Raw genomic sequence first — 22,943 nt, forward strand, 5'->3', positions numbered from 1 at the left:
GACGTGATAGGGAGGCGCGCGGGTGGGGCTGGCAGAGGGCGGGGCTTGGTGTCCCAAGGCGGCTCGGGGAGCGTCTGGTGCGACGACGGGCGGGCCGGACTGACCTCGGCGGTGTTTGGCCGGCGCCCCACGTGACTTAGATGCGGTTGAGGGGCTTCTGGGAAATCTGGGGCGGACTGCTCTTTGAGCCTTGGCAGCCTCTCGGTACCGGGTCGAGTTTACTTTGAAGAAAGCAGGCCGCAACCCAGTTCCCCCATCTTGTCTCAGAGGCTTCTGGCATTATATACCGTGTCTCTCTCTTTCTCTCTCCAATAGTTTCTGGCGCTGTGGTATTTTGTGCCATTGCACTTGCACTAACTTGTTCTAAGCCTCCCCGATTTAAAATGTTGTTATAAGAATTTTCATTTTTTTCAAAATAATATTTATTACTTTTAAAAGAAAAAAAGAGAAAAAACAAAAGAGAAAAAAAGACAATACAATACAATATATAAACAATACAAAACACAACCTAAACCCATTAAACTAAACACATTAAACTAAACTAAACCAAACCCACTCCCTAACCCTAACCCTAAATAAAACAAAACAAAAACTATTTTAAAAAAAATAATACACCCCGCCTTTTTGATACTCTTTGATTCCCTTGTTTCCTCGACCTCCTCTCACCTCCCTTTTTGTATTCCACTTCTAGTTATTTCAGCAAATCCTTTCCATCTTTCTCTATTCTCTATCATATTATAAATAACATATTTTTTAACCTTATTTTAACATTAAAACTAAAATACTTATATATGCTTAACTCCTTATAACATTTCTGCTAAATCCATAAAATATCCACCATTTTTCTATCACTCATTAATTTTGCGATATTTCTATATATAAACTTTAAATTTTCCAATCTTCTTCCATCAACTCCTCTCCCTGGTTTCGGATTCTAGCAGTCCTTTCCGTCAATTCCATATAGTCCATCAACCTGGAGATCTTATGTCTGAGGCTCTTAACTCTTTTCCAGGTCCCTTCTGCAGATCTTCATATTCTTTAATGCTAGAGAGCAAATCTCAAGAGAACTCCATCCTAACAATACTTTTATTCCTTCTGGACAGTTCAGCCAAATTTCCATAGTTGAAGCTAGGGTCTATACAGTGTTTCAGGACGTATTTCAAGATTCCTCCAAATCCAAAGGCCCCCAAAACTTCAATCTCCTTCAAATCCAAGTCCATGTCCCAAAAATCAATTAATCCCTGGATAGAGGGATCTTTCCAACTTTCCTTCTTCAGTCCAAGCCGGGATCCAATCCTCAAAATCTGGCTTTTTCTAGATTCAATCATAAAGGTAAAGGTAAAGGTACCCCTGCCCGTACGGGCCAGTCTTGACAGACTCTGGGGTTGTGCGCCCATCTCACTTAAGAGGCCAGGGGCCAGCGCTGTCCGGAGACACTTCCGGGTCACGTGGCCAGCGTGACATCGCTGCTCTGGCGAGCCAGAGCCGCACACGGAAACGCCGTTTACCTTCCCGCTGGTAAGCGGTCCCTATTTATCTACTTGCACCCGGAGGTGCTTTCGAACTGCTAGGTTGGCAGGCGCTGGGACCGAGCAACGGGAGCGCACCCCGCCGCAGGGATTCGAACCGCCGACCTTTCGATCGGCAAGCCCTAGGCGCTGAGGCTTTAACCCACAGCGCCACCTGTGTCCCTTTTATTCAATCATAAAAGGCCTCAATTTATAGTCCTCAATTTGCTTCTGTAAAACTAAGGATCCCACTTTCTCCTTTTCCTCCACCATTTGTTCTGCCAAAGTAGGTTCCTGTGCCAGGTCCTGAATTATTTCTGTGTTGGTGCTCGCTTTTTGTCTCAAATTAGTCACTTTCTGTTCCAAATTATCAATTTTAAAAGTCATATCATCCGTCTTTTTATGAAGCTCTTCCAGCAAATAGTTTATCTTACATAATGCAGTCACAATAACTTCTCCTATCAACATTTTGAATGGTCCAAGGTCAATCTCTGGTTCTCAGAATCCTTATCTTGCAGTTGGAGACCTCCAGTTACACTCCTATAACAATTTCAAAGGCTTCCTCTAGAGGGAAACAGTCTCCACTTGTATCAGTTCTTTCAAGCACAACTCAAACAATAAACATAGTTTCGATTTTCAGTTACTTTTTCCTCCATTTTAAATGCAGAAGAGGACAATGGAAACAGTGTCTTACTCTTATTTTAGCTAACTGTCAAATCCGTTCTGTCAATAAACTTTCCCCAAACGTCATCTGGCAGCCAGTTCCCAGGTTCGGAGCTGTGGTAATTTGATTTTCCCCTCACTCCTGCAGGCTTACTAAGTTCAAAATTTCCCCCCTCTTCACCTGCTTCCAAGGGGGGTTTTGTATTTTTAACCGATGGAGATTTAATCCTTTGTCAAAAGCTTTCAAAGACTTTAGCGTGTAACCTCTTTGCTTCAGTTTGTTTACAAAAGCGGAAGGCGGGCTTCCTGTTTATGACCTTCCCGCTTCGGCGCCAAATTAAGGTATTTAAAGATCCAATTTTCCGTTCTACTCACGGGTAGTTGTTTAAAATCCAATTGTTCACAGGAAAAAGTCAGCGCTCTCCAGCAACAGCAATGCGGCTTCACTCCATGAAAGAAGCAGTCGATTCAAAGCACCGCGCCACTCACCCCACGTCGCTCCGGATCCCCAAAACAGGGTTTCCCCGCGAGTAGGGGAGGCGCAAAAGGTGCCAGCCGAATCACAGGTTCACAAGCTTCTCCCGCTTGTGATTTCAATGGGTCTCCGCCTTCGCCATGGCGGTCAGACCCTGTTTTTCATGGAGTAAGTTCCTCCCGATCGGAGGAGCTCAGCCATTGCCGGAGGTGCCAACCCAGAAGTCTGTTATAAGCATTTTCAGTGTCATCATCTTTTTATCTTCATGCTCAGCGAGAGGTTGCTTTCAAACTGGACCTGCCTCAGTGTCTGTCCTCTACCCCCCCATTAGTTTAAAATCTGTTCTCCCAGTAGTCTGGTTTCATCCTGGTTCAATTGGAGCCCCCACCCCGTTTGTACTAGTCCCAGCTTGCCCTTAAATGATTCCCTGGTCACTAAGAAATTAAAAAGCCTCCCTCCGACACTGTCACCCTCGTCTCAGCCACATGTTGGTCCTGCACGTGGAACCAGTCATACCTGTATTTCAGAGAAGGCAACCTTGAAGGTCCTGGCTTTTGACATCCTACCAGGCAACTTAAATTCTGATTCCAGGAGCTCACAACATTTTCCCATGCCATTTATGTATTAATTAAATTTGTATACCGCCCAATACCCATAGATCTCAGAGCAGTTCACAACCTAAGATTGTTAACGGGTCATGGTCCATATTGCAATTTTTTGTAAGTCAATGACTAAGTCCCACTGAAAGCTAGAGACCCCAGGATTTACTTCTGACTCAGAGTAAATTCTGAGTAAACAAGCATAGGTTTGTGCTGTTGATTCCCCCAAGGTAAAGGGTTTTCCCCCCATGTTGTGAGTTTTTCATTAATGTTTTTTATTGCTTTTCTTTTGTCTTTTTTGTAGCAAATTGGGCTATCTCACAAATAAAAACCTGGAAGAAAATCAGTAATTAAAACCTCTACTGGGGACAGAAACTGACATTTATGCAACTGAAAGAGGTTATTCAAGAGGCTATTGCTTACTAATCCCCCTCCTGGCACTCATCAGAAAGCAATAAAATGGACTGAAGCCACAAAAGGAAATATTTAATTCACTGCAAAGTACCTGTGAGGAGGGAACAAGGAAGTGTGCCAAGGGGCTCCCAGTCTGACCCAGAAGTGGTATTGCAGGGAGAGAGTGCTGAGGATGTAACACTGCTCTGTCCAACAGAAGATTAAGGCAGGGGAAAAGACATATCAGGTGTGGGCCCTCACTATCAAGAAGGGGAAATGAGCTAAAGAACTGACATATAGCAAAGGAAGCCAAAGTGAAAGGAGCAACAGCAGAGCACATAGATGAAGGAATGAAATTTTATTATGTTATCTCCAAAATTGATTGAGCTATAATAATATGCTGATATTTTGGCTTTATAATAGCCTCCAAGATCTTCAAGATGAGGCATGTTTTCACCACCCCTGTCCCTGAAACTGGGATCCACCATATTTCCAAAGATTCTCGGCCCTAGGGCAGGTGTTGAGATCCTTTGGTCCTTCATTGGCCCCATCAAGCTTTGCCCAATGGCCAGGGATTATGGGAGAACATCTGCACCAGGGGAAGGGTAGGGAACTTTTTTTTTTCTATTCCAAAGGCCACATTTCATTGTGAGCAACCTCATCCCAGTCAGGCAAGAGCATTTGCGAAGTGTGGCTGATGAAGAGTTTAGCCTTGAGAATGCAGAACAAAAAGAATGTCTGAAGGGACCCTAGATTCCCAGTGCATTTCAAAATCATACTAACATATCTCTTCGTATGCTAGGCAGCAAAAACAATGCAGGAGGCAGCACCCCAGACATAACAGCTAACAGTAGTAGTGTAATCCTAACCATTTCCTTAGAAGTCTCACTGAGTTCAATGCACTCTATGTGTCGTTAAAAGCCTCTTCATTTTCTTCTAACATTTTTTTTCTCTAGGCAGAGGGAAAATTTCACTCATCCTGCAAACACTGATTTGCACACCTGTGACAAATGAAACAACTGTGTTTTGATTGGCTGAGGTAGAAAGCATCTCATTCTGACAAATGATAAGTCTTGTCATAAAGAGGTGTGCATGACAATTTTGCTCTACACCAATGATTTAGTTTTGTTATCTCTGAATGAAATTGGACTTAGAAGGATGCTGGTTAAATTTGGACAGCTGTGTAAAAAAGAGCATCTAAAAACTACAATAAAACCAAGGTCACTGTATTTGGCAAGAGGACTACCAAGTCCAGGTAGACTCTAGAGCAGCCTTTCTCAACTTGTGGATCCCTAGATGTTGTTGAACTACAACTCCCATCACCCCTAGCTAGCAAGGCCAGAGCTCAGGGATGATGGGAGTTGTAGTCCAACAACATCTGGGGACTCACAGGTTGAGAACTGCTGCTCTAGAGGGTCACACCCTTGAGCAAGTACCCAGATTTAAATATCTAGGATTACCATACTTATCGATGGGAAGTCACCATGGAAACCCCATCTGGAAGCAATTAAGCTAATATCTGGCCGTTCTACTGGGCACCTGTATAGGTTCTTCCATTCAAAGGGCAGGCAGTTCATCAACCCAGCTATTAAGATCTTTGTCTCTAAAATCATCGCCAAAACAGTCTACAGATATGACATATGAGGAATTGGTGTTAAATCTGAAATAGACACCCCCAAGAATAAATTTATGAGGCAGATTTTAGGGCTTTCTTGTGGTACACCGGCAGCCCACCTTAGAGCTGAGTTGGGCCTCCTCTGGCTAGCAGCCAGAATTGATCTAGCCTATCTGAGATACTGACACAGACTAAATGCCTTCAAGGATCATGCTCTTATTAAGCTCTGCTGGTTAGAGCAACTAAGGACACGGGGCTGGGCACAAAAGTGCCAAGATTAGCTTAGGGCTTATAATCTTCAAATGGAGAACTACTTAGCCCTTAGCCCACGTGACCTTAGAAATTGGACTTTTTGGTCAGGGTGCCAACCAAGACAGCATGCATCCATTGCCAACAGTTACTCTACTTGGTAACCCCAAATTAAGACCAATCACTCAAGGCCCTCTTACCTTGAGACTCTAACCTTCCCACAACTATGCAGGGCCTTTGCAGAACTAAGATTTCAACAGATGCCCTCAGCATATTTAGAGTGGAGATATCGGGGGATTTCTCATGTGGATCGCAAATGTATATATGGATGCAATCAGGTAGAGGACACTCCGCACTATTTACTGATTTGCTCCCTGTATACAACACCCAGAGGAAAATTTATATCACTAATTCCTAATTGGCTTTCAGGTCAATCCGCACAGGAAGTGACAGTTCAACTCCTAGCAGATAATCATCTATATATTATACACCAGGTAGCCAAATTTGCACTGGCAACCAAGAAGCTCCGTTCCAGCTATGTGAATGCACTCCAATCTTCAGTTTTAATGTTGTAAATTTCTTTTTATCTTGTAAACTGCTACAGGTTACGTTGTATGATTTTAGATTAAAGTGTCCTTTTATTATCTGTCGTCCATTGTAAAAACCTTTGGCTATACAGTAAGATTGATTGATTGACTAGGGCATGAAAGTTTTTGATGCAGCTTTTGTTCTTCAGCTTTGAAGCGAGTTATCAGACAAATGTTGCCAAAACTCTTCTATATACTCATTGGTGGAGATTTCAAAAGTTTGAAAAGCAGGCCTATAAATGGAGAATAAGAGATTTTAGTTGACAACAGCAATCCCTCTAAAGACTCCTTATCGATTTAAATCGCAACATGTTATAAAAGTGAAAGGTTGCCTTATTTATTACTCCTGGAATCAAGCCACCAACACCCTGGTTCCATGCATAGCTACTTTGAAGTAACTAATTGGATTCGGTGCTGCTTTCTCCAAACAGATGTGCGCGCACAGACTTCCTGGTATGCAGCACAAACCTAAACAGTGGTGGCTGGTACCCATTGACAGTGGTACACCAGAAGGCGGGGACACCAACAGTAGGTGGAACCAGAGACAATTGATTCCTCCCTGCTGAGTTCCGTAAGGAGGAGGAAGATGACCCAGTGCCATCTTCTGGGCTGGATGTGAAGAAGGCAAGGCAGGTGGGAGCTGGCGGCGGGCCAACTGAGGATGGTGGGGAAGTGCCCCATTTGCCCTAATGGACCAGCCTTGACGAATCCTAAGCATGTTTACTGAGGTACAAGTCCCCAATGAATTCAGTGGGATGTGTTGTGAAGTAAGCAAGGGTCATACCTGTGCTTCGGTTTCAGTCGTTCCAAACACAGAACATTCAAATGGAGCTGTACCTTTTCTCTGCAAAGTGAGCAACCTGAAAACAGGTTAATCATACTTGCTACAGTTCAAAGGAAGGTTGTGTAATCTACAGGAGAAAGATTATACTAGGACTTATCCAAATCCTGCTATTAATGGGACTGCTCAAAAGAGTTTTTAGAACAAACTAGTGATCTGTTTTAGAGTATTCACTTTGCTGCTACACATTTTTGCATCCTACTAATAATATAAGGGACGCGGGTGGCACTGTGGGTTAAACCACAGAGCCTAGGACTTGCCGATCAGAAGGTCGGCGATTCAAATCCCTGCGACGGGGTGAGCTCCTGTTGCTCGGTCCCTGCTCCTGCCAACCTAGCAGTTCGAAAGTATAGTGGTACCTTGGGTTAAGTACTTAATTTGTTCCGGAGGTCCGTTCTTAACCTGAAACTGTTCTTAACCTGAAGCACCACTTTAGCGAATGGGGCCTCCTGCTGCCGCCGTGCCGCCAGAGCACGATTTCTGTTCTCATCCTGAAGCAAAGTTCTTAACCCGAGGTACTATTTCTGGGTTAGCGGAGTCTGTAACCTGAAGCATCTGTAACCTGAAGCGTATGTAACCCGAGGTACCACTGTACATCAAAGTGCAAGTAGATAAATAGGAACCACTCCGGCGGGAAGGTAAACAGCATTTCCGTGTGCTGCTCTGGTTCGCCAGAAGCAGCTTAGTCATGCTGGCCACATGACCCAAAAGCTGTACGCCGGCTCCCTCAGCCAATAAAGCGAGATGAGCGCCGCAATCCCAGAGTCAGTCACGATTGGACCTAATGGTCAGAGGTCTCTTTACTAAGAATATATACATAAGTGTGAATTATGCATATTTACTTAAAAGCAGATCTCTGTGAGTTCAAAGGGATCTACTCCAAAGTCAGTGTGCACTTCTAAGTTGTTTTGTTTGTTTGGAGGCTGCCTGTTATACAGATGCTATGCAACTTCAAAGTTATATAGAAATGTTGGTCATCTAGTCCAATCCCTTGAAAAGCAGTAATCTCAAATGCTTAAAAACTAAAGCATCCATGACAGACCCAATCTCTATTTAAAAACCTCCAAAGAGAGTCTACCATTTTCTGAGAGAATTTGTTCCACCATTGAACAGCTCTTACTCTCAGAGATTTCTTCCTGGAGACATCCTTAGGCTCAAAGCAGACCTGTGGGGGGCAGATGGGTATGCTTGCCCGTGGGCCTTGGAGGGCTAAGCTGGTCAGGGTCCTCCGTCAAGGACCAACTGCCTTTTTTGTTTGAATTGATAAGTTTATTCTAACAAGACTCTCACCCTGGGCCTCAGATAAGCTCTGCCCTGACCTGGCTCAAAGTTTTTCATACTCCCTTATGCATGGGATGTGGAATAAACAGAGCTTTTTCTCTCAGCCCTAGAATCACTGTTAGTATGAACTTCTGCTATTATCATTGTGCACTGTATTTTCATAATAAACCAACTATATAGAAATGTAACATATTACACAGAAATATACCCATAATACAGTAGTTATTAGAATTAAATTCCTATACAAATGATAGAGCAAACATTGAAGTACTCGGAAAAAGCAGCTCCTAATCTTATATCTAGAGGTAGCCCTGTTATTCTGTTAGCAGTCTCCTGGCACCTGAAAAATCAACAAAGTGGCTTGTAGCCCATGAAAGCTTATGCATTATAACTTTATTATAATTGATTAGCCACTCAACCTAATTTCCGTTTTCTATAAAACTGTTCTCTGTGTTTTCCCATAAAGACCTGGACACTCTCTCTTAGTAATTTGAAAACCGTATGTTAGAATTTTGGAAAGGTTACACTAGAGAATAAAGGTCTCCCTGGATAAGCAGCTTACTTCTCCAAGAGCAGTTTACTGCCTATTTTTTAAAAAAAAAATTATTCGAACATCTGACCCACTGGTATCCATTACTACGGCTGCTGCAATCTGACGCATTCCGGCAGCTTTCAGCCTGACGTTTTCTTTTACAGCTGTGGAGGCTCCTCCCTTCGCACCCTCGGCCACGTGACGGGGAGGGCCCCGCCGCTCCCTCTCCGTCGTCCGCGCTGCCATCTTGGAGCGCCGACGGCCTCTGGGCGCCGCCATCTTGTCTTTCTCTCGGCGTGGAGGGCGCCATCTTGTGCCCGCCTGATGAATGAACCTTGCCGCGAGGGAGGGGAGTCTATCCGGTTCGCTCGGCTGCTCAGTCTCTCGGCGTGGCCAGCCATGGAGAGCCGCGCCGCTCGCGTCTCCCTCCTCCTCCTCCTCTGCTTGGGGGGCGCCCTGGCTGCCCCGGAGCTGGTCAACGAAGAAGTGAAGAGGACCGTGGACCTCGGCACTCACCTGGCCAAAGTGACGGCCGAGCTGAGCCTGGCCAACCCCGCGGGGGGCTCCGGGTCGGCTGCCTCCTTCCTGCTGGCTCTGGACCCGGGCCTGGAAAGCCACCTGGCCTACCTGGGGGTGCAGGTGAGCGAGCTGCTGGCGGGACGCGCAGCCTCCGCGGCCTTCCGCTTCCGAAGCCCTTCCCACCGCCGCGCCTCATGTCTCGGAGCCCCGCGAGCCTCGTTCGCCCTCTCCTCCGGCCTCTCGCAGAGACGGCGCTCTGGGCCAGCCCTGGCGCCTCCCCGCTCGCGCTTCTCCTTTTCCTTCTGCGCGCGGGGCAAATGTTTCTAGGAGTTGTGCTTCTGCCTTTCATTCGCCTTCCCTCGCCGCGCCCAGGCTTCGAAAATCATCTTCCCCCCTCCATCCCACTTTGCCTTCACCTCTTGGTTTTTCCTCGGCATCTGCCTCTATTCCCTGCAGCTTTTCATTCCCTAATAAGTTCGCTTATTGGTACCGAGCTACTGGCATTTGAGCGGATATAATTTCCAAAGCATCTCCTCCCCTCGCCTCATCAACGCTATGGCATTGCATTTCAGGGGTTTGTCTTTCTTTCTTTCTTAACTGTACTGACTGTGGTGTGTTTGGCTCCTTTCCCCGTATAGTTAGCAGGGATGGAGGCTAAACTGCAGATTTGGGGTGGCTATCTCCTTCTTCCCGTAGAGGAGGCCGTGCTGCAGAGATATATGGGCCACGAAGAAAACCCTATCAATTTTTTGTCCACCTGAAATAAAAGTCTGGGATCTTCTGGGCAGCACACACAGTGGATTGTGATCTGGGAATGCAGTGTTAGCAGAATATGTGATCCATATTGGCGTGGGGTTGGAAATAGAAGTCTTTTCTAAAGTTACACGTAAGCTGCCCTTTGGGGGTTTGCCAGCTTTTTGACCCAGACAGTGTCCTGGAAAGGGTTGTCACTTTGCAGCAGTGCTCACCACGTATTTGTTTTATTTCTCCTCTTCCTGGCTGCTGACTCCCTTCAGAGCTGCTGCTGCTGTAGTAAATGGCCTGGCATATACTGACACGTAAGCGTAAGTGCTGCAATCGGAGAGCAACCAGTGGCAACCTAGAGGGAAGGAGGCGTGGATCTCAAGGCATGTCTATAAAACCGCATAACGCATGCGTTTGCAAGGCCTGTGGCTAGCTGAACAGCAGGCTGCTGGCATCAGAACATTTAAGTGGCTCATTATTATTCATTGCTGCCTGTGTTTCCTGCCTGCCTGCAATAATTGGAGGTGTTCGTAAATGTGAGCTTAGGAGAAAGCCTTTCTAGAAGGTGTGTTTTAGCTGCTTCGATCTGTGTGGCAATGTGTTAATGAAAACTGGTTAGTTGAAGCTCTGTCCTGAACCATGAATGGCTGCAGATACCATAGTGGAGTGTGCTCTGTTATTAGAAAGTGAGCAGTCACAGCTATTTGGAAAGTACTGTAGCTTGGTGGTAGAGCATCTGATTTGAATATAGAAAGTCCCATGTGCAATAACTAGTATTCCTAGAAAGGACTAGGAGAAAGCCCAGTCTGAAATCCCGGATAGTGGCTTCCAGTCAGTGAGCTGGATGGACCAGTGGCCTGACTTGATAAAAGGTAGCTTCCTATGTTCCCATTTGCTGCAGAGAATTCATTCCGCAAGGCAACTTGATTTTAAGGAATGTAATAGCAGCTAGAAACATGAGCTAAGCTTATTTTGCCTTTGGAAGAAAGGGTTGTAAGTACGTACAGTAAAGGTAGGTGAAGGCAGTAAGGGTAGTGGACTGAGTCTTTGGCATTGTATCTGATGGCCAAAAGTGAGCTCATTGGAACCTAGGCCCTGCTCCCTATGCAATCACCAACCTGGTGCCCTTCAGCTGGTTCCCAGTCAACCTGGGTGGTGGTGTCAAAAACAATGGGAGGACACCACGTTAGGCAAAGCTACCCCCCAAGTATGATTTCTCATGTTATTTACAGTCCCATTCTAAATAATGGAACTTGCTTCCTTGTAACTATATGCATAGGATAATTGCCGTTGTCTTCTATTTCATCATTTTGCAAAATGGGAATACTTGCTGGCCTATGGGATAGTGGATAATGCTGAATATGGATAGGCATTGCACTCTCATACATGAATTTCTTGATAGTCCTTGGACAATCAGATACTGGTTGCAGTATCTGGTAGTTTTGATCCATCTTAGAGTTACAGTGAGAGGCCTGTGAAGCCCTTTGTAGATTAAAAAATGGAAGTAATTATTATTTTTGACCTGGGGGTAGGTGTACATATATATTTGGGTCTGAAGATATGAATTATCAGTAAAACAATTCTACATCCTAGCCATGCCTTTACTTTCTAGTGAACCCCTTCCCAAGGACCTGAAAGCATCACATGTATCTTTTTTAATTTTGGCCAGTTTACTCTCAAATTAAGAAGAAAAGTGCTGTCAGGTGCATCATCTGTCATTGTAACATTGGGGAGGCTGTTGGGGAAAGTAAAATCAGGACTGTTTTCAACAAATCATGTCATCCAACACTTGTCTGTCTAGTTGTGGCTATTCAGTGAGTTCTCACAAAAGACTTCTGGTAGAAGTACAGCAAGTCTTTGATCAGAACTTGCATCCCATAAATCACTACTGTATGCCTCTTGTTCTGAAGCTAACACAGTAACAGGGTTCCAGAACTTGCCTACCTGTTTGCCAGCAGTGTGTGTACTCCCTGTCCAGTAAGCAGAAGAAAAATGTGCTTTATCTCTGTTGTTTTGGCTTCTGCAGAAAGCACCAGTAGTGCCTCACTGTTGCTTTAGAATTACAGAAGCCAAATTCAGAGGGAAAAGATTTGCCTCTTCAAAATCACCACACAGAAAAGGGAGGAATGCTTTCTCATAGTTTGAAATTTGCAGGAGACAGCAGCACATTGTTGCTTGCTCCTTCTGCAGGATCCCTTCAGAAAAGCAAACACCCCTCCATTCTCCAGGTTCTTCAAAATGCCGCAGGACTCCAGGAAGGAAGGGGTGAATGACAGCTGCAGACAATGGGCTTGGTTAGTAATCCAAGCCAGTATTTACGTGTTCTTGTATAAGAGTCTCAAGGGTTTAACAGACCTCTGTGTATGTTGCTTTTAGATAATGCAGGGATTGTGGAGTTAGCCAACAACTTGTTCATGATTGGATGGCTAATTATTGGTGTGTGTGTGTGTGTGTGTGTGTGTGTGTGTTAAATTGAAGTGTGTCTTTGCTGACTTGCAGACCCCTGGGAGTAGGAATTAGCACTTGTGATGAATTCAGCTGTCTCAGATGGAAAATGTAAATGGTAACAATGACCAAACTTGAATTTAATCGTTTTTTATAGGTGAAAGGCGAGGAAGAAGAAGAGAGTACTCTTGAGTTGAAGGAGACAAAGGTAAAAGGTAAAAGGTGAGTTTTGCCAAGGGAAACTATATCATATCCAGGTTTGCCACAAAATATGCACTGAAGAATTTGCGCCCAGTCTGTATGACGCATATACTTAGCACATTCAGACTTTATATTTTTGTAATTTCCAAAGTGTTTCTTAAAAAATAAATATTGTACTAGGTCAGATACGTTTGCTTGTAGCCCTGCAGAATCATAGAAAATCTAAGACTTCAGATACTATTTTAATAGTTGCTTTCTTTTTGATTATTGGATTAAAAAATTAAGAAAAACAAATCTAATCTGACAATTCTGATGACATGCAGTTATCACTTGAAATTGGGAGGCATAGTAATTCACAGAGTTGCATTATAATCTGCTTGCTTCTTAGAAGCCTAAACCTGTCTATTGGAAACAAAAAATTATCACTATCATTATCATCATTTACCTGCCCGCAGAATGGGTTACAACATTACAAGACCATACTAGTAAAACAACTTACAATTACAGAAATAAGGTGGGTTCTATCAATGTACACCTCAAGTGTCAAAAGTCAGGGCAAAGAGGTGTGTCTTCAGCGTTCACCATAATGAAAGTGCCAGATGCACCTCTGTGGGGAGGGAGTTCAGAACTTAGGGGCTGCCACAGAAAATACCCTCTCCTAGGCCGCCACCACGTAAGCTTTTGAATGCAGAGGAACTACCAAGTGTGCCCGCTCTGGCAATCTTAGCACCTAAGAGAGTGGGGTGGGAAATATAGCCTGCATGTATTGAAGAGCTGGGAAGAGCTGTTACAGAGTTGTGAAAAGAATGCTGTTGGAAGAAAGAAAGGATGTCTTTGAATATGTTGCAAAGGAATGTGCTGGCCCTGATAGATGAGCTTTTTAGCCTTGTACTGTCTCTCCTGATAAGACTTCAGTTGCTTAGTTACCTGATAAGACCCATGCTATGTATGGTACTTGGGTATTGTGCATGTGTTAGGAGCTTAGAAACCTTATAAAAAACTCAGGTATTCCTAGGGATGCTGGAATTCACCCTGGTGACTTCCCCCAAATGTTACATTTGACCAAATAAAGCTGCCTTAAACTTTCCTTGATGTACTGCTTGAAGAAATCCACAACAAGGGTCTGTAAGGAAGGAGGTGGTCTTTTAGGTATTTGGGGCCTGAGTCGTTTAGGGCTTTGAACATTAATGTGAGTGCCTTGAACTGGGCCCAGAAATGAACTGGCAATCAATGCAGCTGTTTTAGCACAGGAGGTTATGTGAGATCTGAACTAAACTGCAACCAGTAATTTAGCTGCTGCATTTTGGACCAATCAAAGTTTCCAAGTCATCTTCAAGGGCAGCCCTGTATAGAGTGCATTGCTGTAATCCAGTCTGGAAGTTACCAGATCAAGAAGTGGCCAAGTGATCTGTATCCAAAATGGGCTGTAGCTGGCGAACCGGCTAGAACTGAAAAAAGGCATTCCTAGCTACCTGATCCTCCAGTGACACTTTAAATCCAGGAAAACGCCTTCCCCAGCTACAAACCTGCTCCTTTCATGGGAGTGCAAGGCAGACTGCCTCCCCACCTCCCAGGTGTCACAATGGGGCACACAAAACCTCTGTCTTTTCAGGATTCAGCTTCAGTTTTATTAGCTCACATCCAGCCTATCTGTTGCCAGTCGTTACTGACCAGTTTTTAAAAGCTATTGCAATATATCTTTTGACATTTAAATCAAACTGTTAGCTGTTATAACATTCGTCAATTGTGATCAGGGTTCTCTGAAATAGCAAACGTTCCCAAGAGTCCATGTTCTGATTGCTGACAGCAGTGGGCCACGTTACTGCCATTTTGATTAAACCCAGGCTAGTATAACTGAGCTAGGAATACAAAGATGGTTTTGGTATCCACAGCATTACATTTATTATTACATTTATATTTCATCTTTTATCCTCACAACAACTTTGTGAAATAGATTAGGTTGAGAAACTCTGACTAGTCCAAGATCATCCAGTGAGTGGGGATTTGAACTTTAGTCTACACTCAAACCACTATGTGGTCCAGAACTGCAGCAGACAAATGAAGGTGGAGATGATATATTCTTCAGTGAGGATCTTTGTTGAGCCTCTTTCCATGCTTATGGGTGTCTGTAAAGCCAGCAGAGCCAGATTGATTTTTCTGTCTGTTTTTCTCCTTTACAGTGGCAAATTCTTCACTGTAAAACTGCCATCTCCTTTGGCTCCAGGTGGAAAGATTCGCTTATCTGTTGAAACGGTTTTTACACATGTCCTGCAGCCGTACCCAACTCATATCACCCAAGCAGAGAAACAGTTTGTGGTTTTTGAGGGCAATCATTATTTTTACTCTCCGTATCCAACCAAGACCCAAACTACTCGGATTAAACTGGCCTCAAGGAATGTGGAAAGCTACACCAAACTAGGCAATCCTAGTCGGTCAGAGGACATGATTGAATATGGACCCTTCAGGGATGTTCCACCATACAGTGAGGTAAACTCTTAATCCCAGTTAATGTTCCTAGGAGAGAAACTGTTTAAAAGGAATTTGTCACTCATGTAGAATTAAAATACATGCATGCCATTCTGCTGTGTCAAATGATTAATATAAATCCAAAAGCCAGGAATGTAAGGGGCTTAAAAGGAACTAAAGTAAACTAAAGCTGCCTTATATGTAACAACTCCACCTGTTCATCTTGGGTGGACAAAGAATACCGCACAGGTGAGTACATGAGGTTATATGCACGCCAGTGAGTGGACTAGAGAAGAAGAGAGAGATTGCTGTGTTCCTCTGCCTGCCAGCCTTTGGCACAATACAGTTTTTTTGCAGGTCTGCCAAGAGGCTTCTTCTCCTCCCTGGCCAGCACAGAAACATGCTAGTATTTACAAGATTCAGCCAAAGGGCACCAAGCCTTTAATCTTTCAAAACAGACAAGGCACTTTTTGTGTGTGTGCTATTACAGATTTCTAATGGGCTCAGAAAAAGTAATGCAGCCACTGTCTATGGATATTGCTCACATTATTCCACATGTGGTTTCTCAGCATAGACACCTTCTGACTGGGATAGCTCAGTCAGTAGAGCACGAGACTCTTAATCTCAGGGTCATGGGTTCAAGCCCCACAATGGGCAAAATATTCTGGCATTGCAGAGGGTTGGATGAGATGACCCTCATGGTCCCTTCCATCACTACAGTTCCATGATTCTAAGTGCATATTGGGGGTAGGCAATGAAATACTGTTTCTTTAATGCCCTGCTTATGAGCTTCTCAGAAGCTTACTTGTGTCGGAGGCTGAATGCTGGACAAGATGGATCCTTGCTAGATCTAGCCAACATTTCTTAATGAGTATTGTGCAATATTTCAATCAATACATAGATTGTGTAATACCTCAACAAAAATGATTGAGAGTCTGATTTGCAAGTAGGTCTTCTTAATAGGCATTGCTGTAAATGAAATGGCTTTTTCTACAACACACTCGAGCACAGAAAGTCTTCAGTTTCTACTTTGATGTTTCTTCTTAGGATAACCTTAAGGTGCATTATGAAAACAACAGTCCGTTCCTGACTATCACTACCATGACACGTGTCATTGAAGTTTCTCACTGGGGCAACATTGCTGTAGAAGAGACTGTTGACTTGAAGCACACAGGAGCTGTGCTCAAAGGGCCTTTCTCCAGATATGACTACCAAAGACAGCCGGACAGTGGAATATCCTCTGTGAAGTCTTTCAAGGTCTACCCTTGCATATTTCTCTTTGTCTTAAAAGGAGCCTGGGGTGTGTGTGTGTGTGTGTGTGTGTGTATAAGTGTAAGTAAACAGTTCCTCTTCCCCTTGCCAGAAAGGACCAGGCTTTGGGGGTAGGGAAGGGGACAGCAAGGCAGCATTGCTACTGATCTGCTTTTGAGGAGATGGTGCCTTACTGGAAACTTTCTTTCTGTCCCTTTTTTATGTTGCTTCTTGTTTCTGATATGGAAGTACAGGCTTAGGGCACAATCTTAACCCTACTTGTCTGGGAACAAGCCCCATTGAAATCAGTAAGACTTAGGTCTGTTTAAATATGGTTAGGATTGCAGCCTTAGGTCGCTTGCCTTCCCCACCATTCTTCTGTTTTGGAACAAAGCTAAAGGGGGCAGCGGGTGAGAAGATTCCCTTTCTAACTTTTGGAAGAATTGCTCAGACAGCATTTTAAAACTAAAAGGTATTAAATATTAAAATAATTACAGTGATTGACTTAGGAAACACAGTAATAAAAAAAAGGTACATACAGTGGTACTTCGGGTTACAAACTTAATCCGTTCTGGAGGTCTGTTCTTTGATCAAAGCGTTCTTAACCCGAGCTGTGTGTTTTCCCTAATGAGGCCTCCCACCGCCCGTGTTTGTCTTCCATTCATCTTCCGGGGCAAAGTGTGCTAACCGGAACACCTACGTCCGGTTTTGCGGAGTCCGTTGTTCAAAGTGTTCGTTAACAGGACTGTTCGTTGACCAAGGTAGCATTGTATTGTACTCTTTAGAAATGTAGGCACTACATTTAGAACCTGAGAACTTTGAAGGAAAGATCAGGCAAGCATTGGCTGGCGATACTTTAGGGCAGAGGGTTGGACTGTATGACCAGAATCTCTTCCAATGTGATTTTTTAAATTCAGTCTGCTGTATATGATTTGCTTATACTGTGGTTGCAACTGCTGTGAGAATGGAGATAACTCTTTGCTTTTAGTGAAAATGCACTCTTAAAAACAGTGACTAGCAAGTGCCCCAATTATCGGTACTGGTGAATTTGACATTAAGTGCTTATCTTGCTTTTGCAGACTATCCTTCCTGCTGCTGCTCAAGATGTGTATTACAGAGATGAAATTGGCAACATATCCACCAGTCATCTCCTCATCCTGGATGACTCTGTGGAAATGGAGATCCGCCCTCGCTTCCCCCTATTTGGTGGTTGGAAGACACATTACATCATTGGTTATAACCTGCCTAGCTATGAATACCTCTTTAATCTTGGTAGGTTTCTTTGTTACGGTAGTAGCATCTGGAATATAATTTGAGCAACTGGAGTACAAAGCTATTCACTGTCTGCAGTTCTATGCAGAATGGTATATTTGGAATTCCAAAGATTCTTATTTTTATTATTTGTACATACGTGCTCAGAAACCAGGTTCTGTACTGTTAAAGTGCATCTCAGTACTTGATTATATGAATTTAAATGATGCAGGCATCTCCTGAAAAATGCCGTGCATGGTTAGAAGCTCCTTCAGGTTTGCTCTCAGGCACACCTCCCCGCACTTCCTACTCTCCTGACACCATTTGTTCCTTTCCCAAAACATACAAAATGATATACAGTGTGGTCAATGGGGGATATCCAGCTAAGCTGTACTAAGCTTTGTGTTCTGCACTGCTTATGCTGGGTGCACAATTCAATGTGTTATCACAGTAATAGTGTGGATATTGCTGAACTTTACTGCGAGTAAGCAACATGCAGCTAAAACAAGTTGTAATGGCACTTAATGGGGCTTTTTTAAGCTCGCCTTTAAACTTGTGACTGTTTTACCCAACAGGGCTTTCATAGCTGGTATCCTGATACATTGAAAAAATAATAGTGTCCTCTTGGTTTTTGTTTCCCAGGTGATCAGTATGCCCTGAAGATGAGATTTGTTGACCACGTGTTTGATGAGCAAGTTACAGACTCACTAACTGTAAAGATAATCCTTCCAGAAGGTGCCAAGTAAGTAATAATATGGTTGAGATCAAGGCACTTTGTGTCAGCCAAAAAACACATGGCCTGCTTATGCATTATTCTGCTTATGGTGAAGCAAGAAGGAGCAGCATTTATGTCCCTGTCTCAATTCCACATCCCCCTGCCCTGTATAATGACAGTGTGTGGAGCATGGTTGTCTGCAAAGGAACTCGTATGTTTGAGCAGCTGCTTGTGCACAGGGACACCACTCAATCAGGATACCAACACAGCCAGGCATCCCAGTTACATGCAGCCCCTGTGTGTGAGTGGCAGCTCATGTGCACAGCTTTACTTGCAAAGGACCATGCCCCAGCCATGAACATCGGAGGGCAGGGGCTAATCCAGGGCTAATTTCTCACCCCCCCCCAACAACAACCAGGTTAAGTTTTTCCTGGGACAGCTAACAGTATTGTATACACCTCTGTTTGCAGGAATATCCATGTGGATAGTCCATATGACATCAGCCGGGCACCTGATGAACTTCACTACACCTATTTGGACACCTTTGGCCGTCCAGTCATAGTTGCGCACAAGAACAACCTAGTTGAGCAGCACATCCAGGATATTGTGGTAAGCATAAGCCCTTTGCTTAGATAGCATTAATAATGAGAAGTACCGCGCTCATCTTTGCAGCCCAGATTGCTCTCTAGCAAGTGACATGGCTGCAATAGCAACAGACCACGTTCATAGATCAGTGAAAAGATTGAGCTTCACTCTTGAGTTCTGAGCTGCGTCTTAAATGTCCAAGTATCTCATTGTTCTTACGTATAGGAATGTAAGGTGGGTAGCATGTCATCTTGACTAATGGAAGTTTACGCTCTTCTCACTGCTTGCCCTGCTCTTCCTAGGTGCACTATAATTTTAACAAGATCCTGATGCTGCAAGAACCTCTCCTGGTAGTTGGAGCCTTCTACATCCTGTTCTTTACAGTGATCCTCTACGTGAGGCTGGACTTCTCTATCACTAAGGTACTGCAGTAGAGGCACGATGAAACAGGGAGGATGTGGCAGGAGGGTTGGTCTCACTGTTTCCTTTGGGAGAGCCCTTTCCTTGGTATTAAATGCCCTTGCACTGACTGCTAGAGTACTGGATTCGCTGCTGTTTCTATGTGAGGTAGCACTTACTCTTTTTGTAAAATATGGATATATTGCGAGAGCAAGCTATTACCTTATCTTTATATCAGCGGTGCTCTGAAATTTAATAGTTTCTTAGCATAGGCAAACTATACTTGAAATACATTAATTCTTTGAGTCAATAAATGAGCATGTTGTGTTAGGGCTTGCCTTTTTCAAAGCACTGCTAAGATCCAAATTGGCCAAAATTCTTCATCTATTAATTTTCACAGAATGAAGTAGACTTTTAAAATGGCATTTTGGTCCATGTTTTAATTAATTTTGATTCAGTCAAGATGGCTTGCACAGTGGATATCCTTGTTTCATTATCACATAGAAGTCTGTTTGAAGCAAATGGAACTCCTCAGTGTTTCTTGTTTTTGCACTTTGCTGCAAACAACTATTTTGGTAAAGTCTGTCTGATGAATTTAGCCAGTGTAGTGAATAAGCGACAGAATTGTGAACTAGGAACTCCTTTGGTTTAGATCTTGCCTTTTCCCTTTCGACTCTCTAGATAGACTTTAGGTATGCCAATCTCTCTGCCTCGGTCTTTTATTTCCAAGGTGGAGGTTATGCTGACAGATCTTATAGGGTTGTGGTAAGGACTACCGAGAGAGCACACAAAACACTTTCTGGACACTCAGAATGCACTGTATACTGTAACAAGTATTTAAGCCATTGTGCTTTTGCAGGACCCAGCAGCAGAAGCTAGGATGAAAGTTGCCTGCATCACAGAGCAAGTTCTCACCCTGGTGAATAAGAGACTACGTCTGTACCGCCATTTTGATGAAGCTGTGAATAAGTATAAGCAGTCACGGGATATTTCAAACCTAAACAGTGGCAAAAAATCACTGGAGACTGAACATAAGGCCTTAACCAACGAAATAGCTTCATTGCAGTCCAAGCTGAAGACAGAAGGCTCTGACTTGTGTGACAAAGTAAGAATCCGTTGGCCTCCTTAGTGTGTATTGTTACTGTACTGCCTTTATTCTAAACTGCCTTTTCTCTTGTCATTCCCAAGGCAGATATTTTCCTCACACTTTAAAGAAATTCTTTTTTGTTGCCTTCGTTCTGTGTTTACAGTGTATCATGATGATTCCAGAATAATACTGCTAAAGTTGAGATTTCTAGGTTCCTTGATAGTTTTATTTCCAAGCATTCCTCCATAAGGCTGGAGAGCCTTGGGGGAATTTCCCCGTTTTCATTCTGCCATGGCTTTAAATATTGCGCTACCTGTATAAAATATCTAAACCAGGACTGTTGACTATCCCCGCTTGATGAGATGCATTGGCCAGGGTCCTCCACCACATTCAGCCAAGCCCTTCTCTCAGTGAGTAGGCCCTGAAGGTAGCAAGTTTGCTCCAAATGTTTTAATGTTGTGTGGGGAATACATCAAGCCCCTCTGGGTGAATTAAGCCTTCTGGCTACCACTTACCTAACATGCCTACTGCTTTGAAATGGAATGTTTTTTGAAAGCTGCTGCTCAACATTGGTGAGCGAAGCCTAAGGCATCCTGACTTCCCGATTTTAAGTTGTATTAATCCTTAGGCACAAATGTGGCCCACGTGTCATTCTCTTAGCAGACTGCTTCTACTCTGCTTTGAGTGAAACTTTCACCCACAATAGGAGATGCATTCAGTAGATCTCCCTGGAACTGTTGGTGAATATATCTATCTTGAAGATGGTCACTTTTGCCAGGATGTCAATGCATAGTTTGCAACGGAAGGGCTCTTAATGCATTCTGTTCATTAATACTCAGCTGCAGTTAGCTGAAAGCTCCCTTGGTAACTTGGAGGAGGGCTGAGTGGAGGGGCTGTGCACACACACTGTAGCTGTTATCTCTACATATTCCTCTGCTGATGTTTTGCTATAAAATGGAAGGAAGGTTAGAAGGCATTTCATTTCTCAAAAACAAAGTATGAATGAAATGTAGCATAATCAAGTGCTCTTACTATCATGGAACCAGCACTGACATGTTTGTTGCAGTAAGTGTCCATATTCAGAACCATTAAATGTAAAGTTTAAATGGGTGTAGCTTCTAACATATCATTGTATAGTTTGCCATATACAGTCGTACCTTGGTTTTCGAACAGCTTAGTTCTCGAGCCCTGCAAAAACCTGGAAGTGACCATTCCTGTTTGCAAACTATTTTTGGAAGCCAAACATCCGACGGGGTTTCTGCGGCTTCCACGCATTGGTTTTCAAATGTTTTGAAAGTCAAATGGACTTCCAGAATGGATTCTGTTCAACTTCAAAAGTACGACTGTAACTGTTTGCAAATCTACTACTTCTAGGGTGACTAAAAATAAAATGAAAGCACCCTATTACCATTGCTTTGTATGGCTATGGTGTTGTCCAGTCACCTAACGTTTTGTCCCAAATTTCTTCCAAGGTTAGCGAAATTCAGAAACTTGACAGCCAAGTAAAGGAGCTGGTCCTGAAATCTTCTGTGGAGGCTGAGCGGCTGGTTGTCGGCAAGCTTAAGAAGGATACATACATCGAGAATGAGAAGATGCATTCTAACAAGCGTCAGGAGCTGATCACCAAAATCGACAACATCCTTGATGCGCTATAAGTTAGAAGTAAAAAGTTTGGGAAAGAGCTAAAAGGGGTGGAAGAAGGTTCAATGAGCATACTGAGCCACACCAAGTTGGGGAATGGGGGGGGGGGAGAGAGGTGTGTCTAGCCTACAAAACTGCGGCAAGGAAAAAGTTTTTGGAAATCGCCTCCAAAATGTGGTATTAGTCACTTTTAGGACCTGTTTGCTCTGTGATACACCTATTATACAGAAGAGGTGTATTTATACCATGCCTTGGACTTAAATGAAACCATAGTCCTCAAAGTGTTACTAGCACGACTTCAAAGTCTGCTGAGAGGCCCCCTAATTTTCAGTAGGGAAGCATGCACACAGGTCCTGTACTGGCACTGAATGTCTCAGTCAGAGAATAAATACAACTGTTTTATTCAAAGGTTTGGTAGCAAATCTTTCCTTCTGTCCCCCACCTTTGAATTTATACTTTTTTATATTTTGGAGATGGGGATACGGTTAAGTAACTTGAACAAAGGATTTTTTTTTAACTATTTGTCGCACTAAATGAGATTCTTGTCCCTGAACTTTCTGAGCCTCTTTTGAAATTCAGTGTTGGGGTAGAGTCCAGGGAAAGAGAAGGGAGCGGGTGAGGTTCATTTGCTTAGAAGCCTGTGCTTTTCCTCAGATGGTTTGTTTCTTTAAAAAAAAATTGTAGGGAAGATCAAACTGAAATAAAGATGTATGGATCTTCTGCCTCTACTTTCTTCCTCTTATTATTATTAGAGTGTCCTGTGCCTTTTGGATTCCTGTAATGAGCACCACATTATGTTTAATCGGCTATCTTTATCTCATGCTTCATCTTGTGTAAGAATTATGAACCTCTAAGCTGTTAAGAGCTTTTAGAATGAGTACTGCAGTCAGTAACCA

At 43.5% G+C, this 22,943-nt stretch overlaps 1 protein-coding gene across 1 annotated transcript; it reads left to right on the top strand.

The window, feature by feature from the left end:
• Positions 1-9,037: 9,037 nt before the first annotated feature.
• On the top strand, positions 9,038-22,775 carry RPN1 (ribophorin I). Its single transcript, XM_079967757.1, has 10 exons — positions 9,038-9,382; positions 12,609-12,673; positions 14,833-15,139; positions 16,166-16,375; positions 17,449-17,641; positions 18,263-18,362; positions 18,806-18,944; positions 19,223-19,342; positions 20,179-20,424; positions 21,879-22,775. The coding sequence occupies exons 1-10, from the start codon at positions 9,068-9,070 to the stop codon at positions 22,059-22,061; spliced, it is 1,878 nt and encodes a 625-aa protein (XP_079823883.1). The 5' UTR covers positions 9,038-9,067; the 3' UTR covers positions 22,062-22,775.
• The last annotated feature ends 168 nt before the right edge of the window (positions 22,776-22,943 follow it).

The sequence above is a fragment of the Podarcis cretensis genome (genome assembly GCF_951804945.1).
Source record: "Podarcis cretensis genome assembly, chromosome: 2".
In the NCBI taxonomy this organism is placed as follows: Eukaryota; Metazoa; Chordata; class Lepidosauria; order Squamata; family Lacertidae; genus Podarcis; species Podarcis cretensis.

Coding starts and splice junctions, on each gene's coding strand:
- RPN1 (XM_079967757.1), top strand. CDS start 9,068: ATGAATGAACCTTGCCGCGAGGGAGGGGAGTCTATCCGGTTCGCTCGG. Junction 18,945..19,222: donor AGCACATCCAGGATATTGTG/GTAAGCATAAGC, acceptor TGCTCTTCCTAG/GTGCACTATAATTTTAACAA. Junction 20,425..21,878: donor GCTCTGACTTGTGTGACAAA/GTAAGAATCCGT, acceptor ATTTCTTCCAAG/GTTAGCGAAATTCAGAAACT.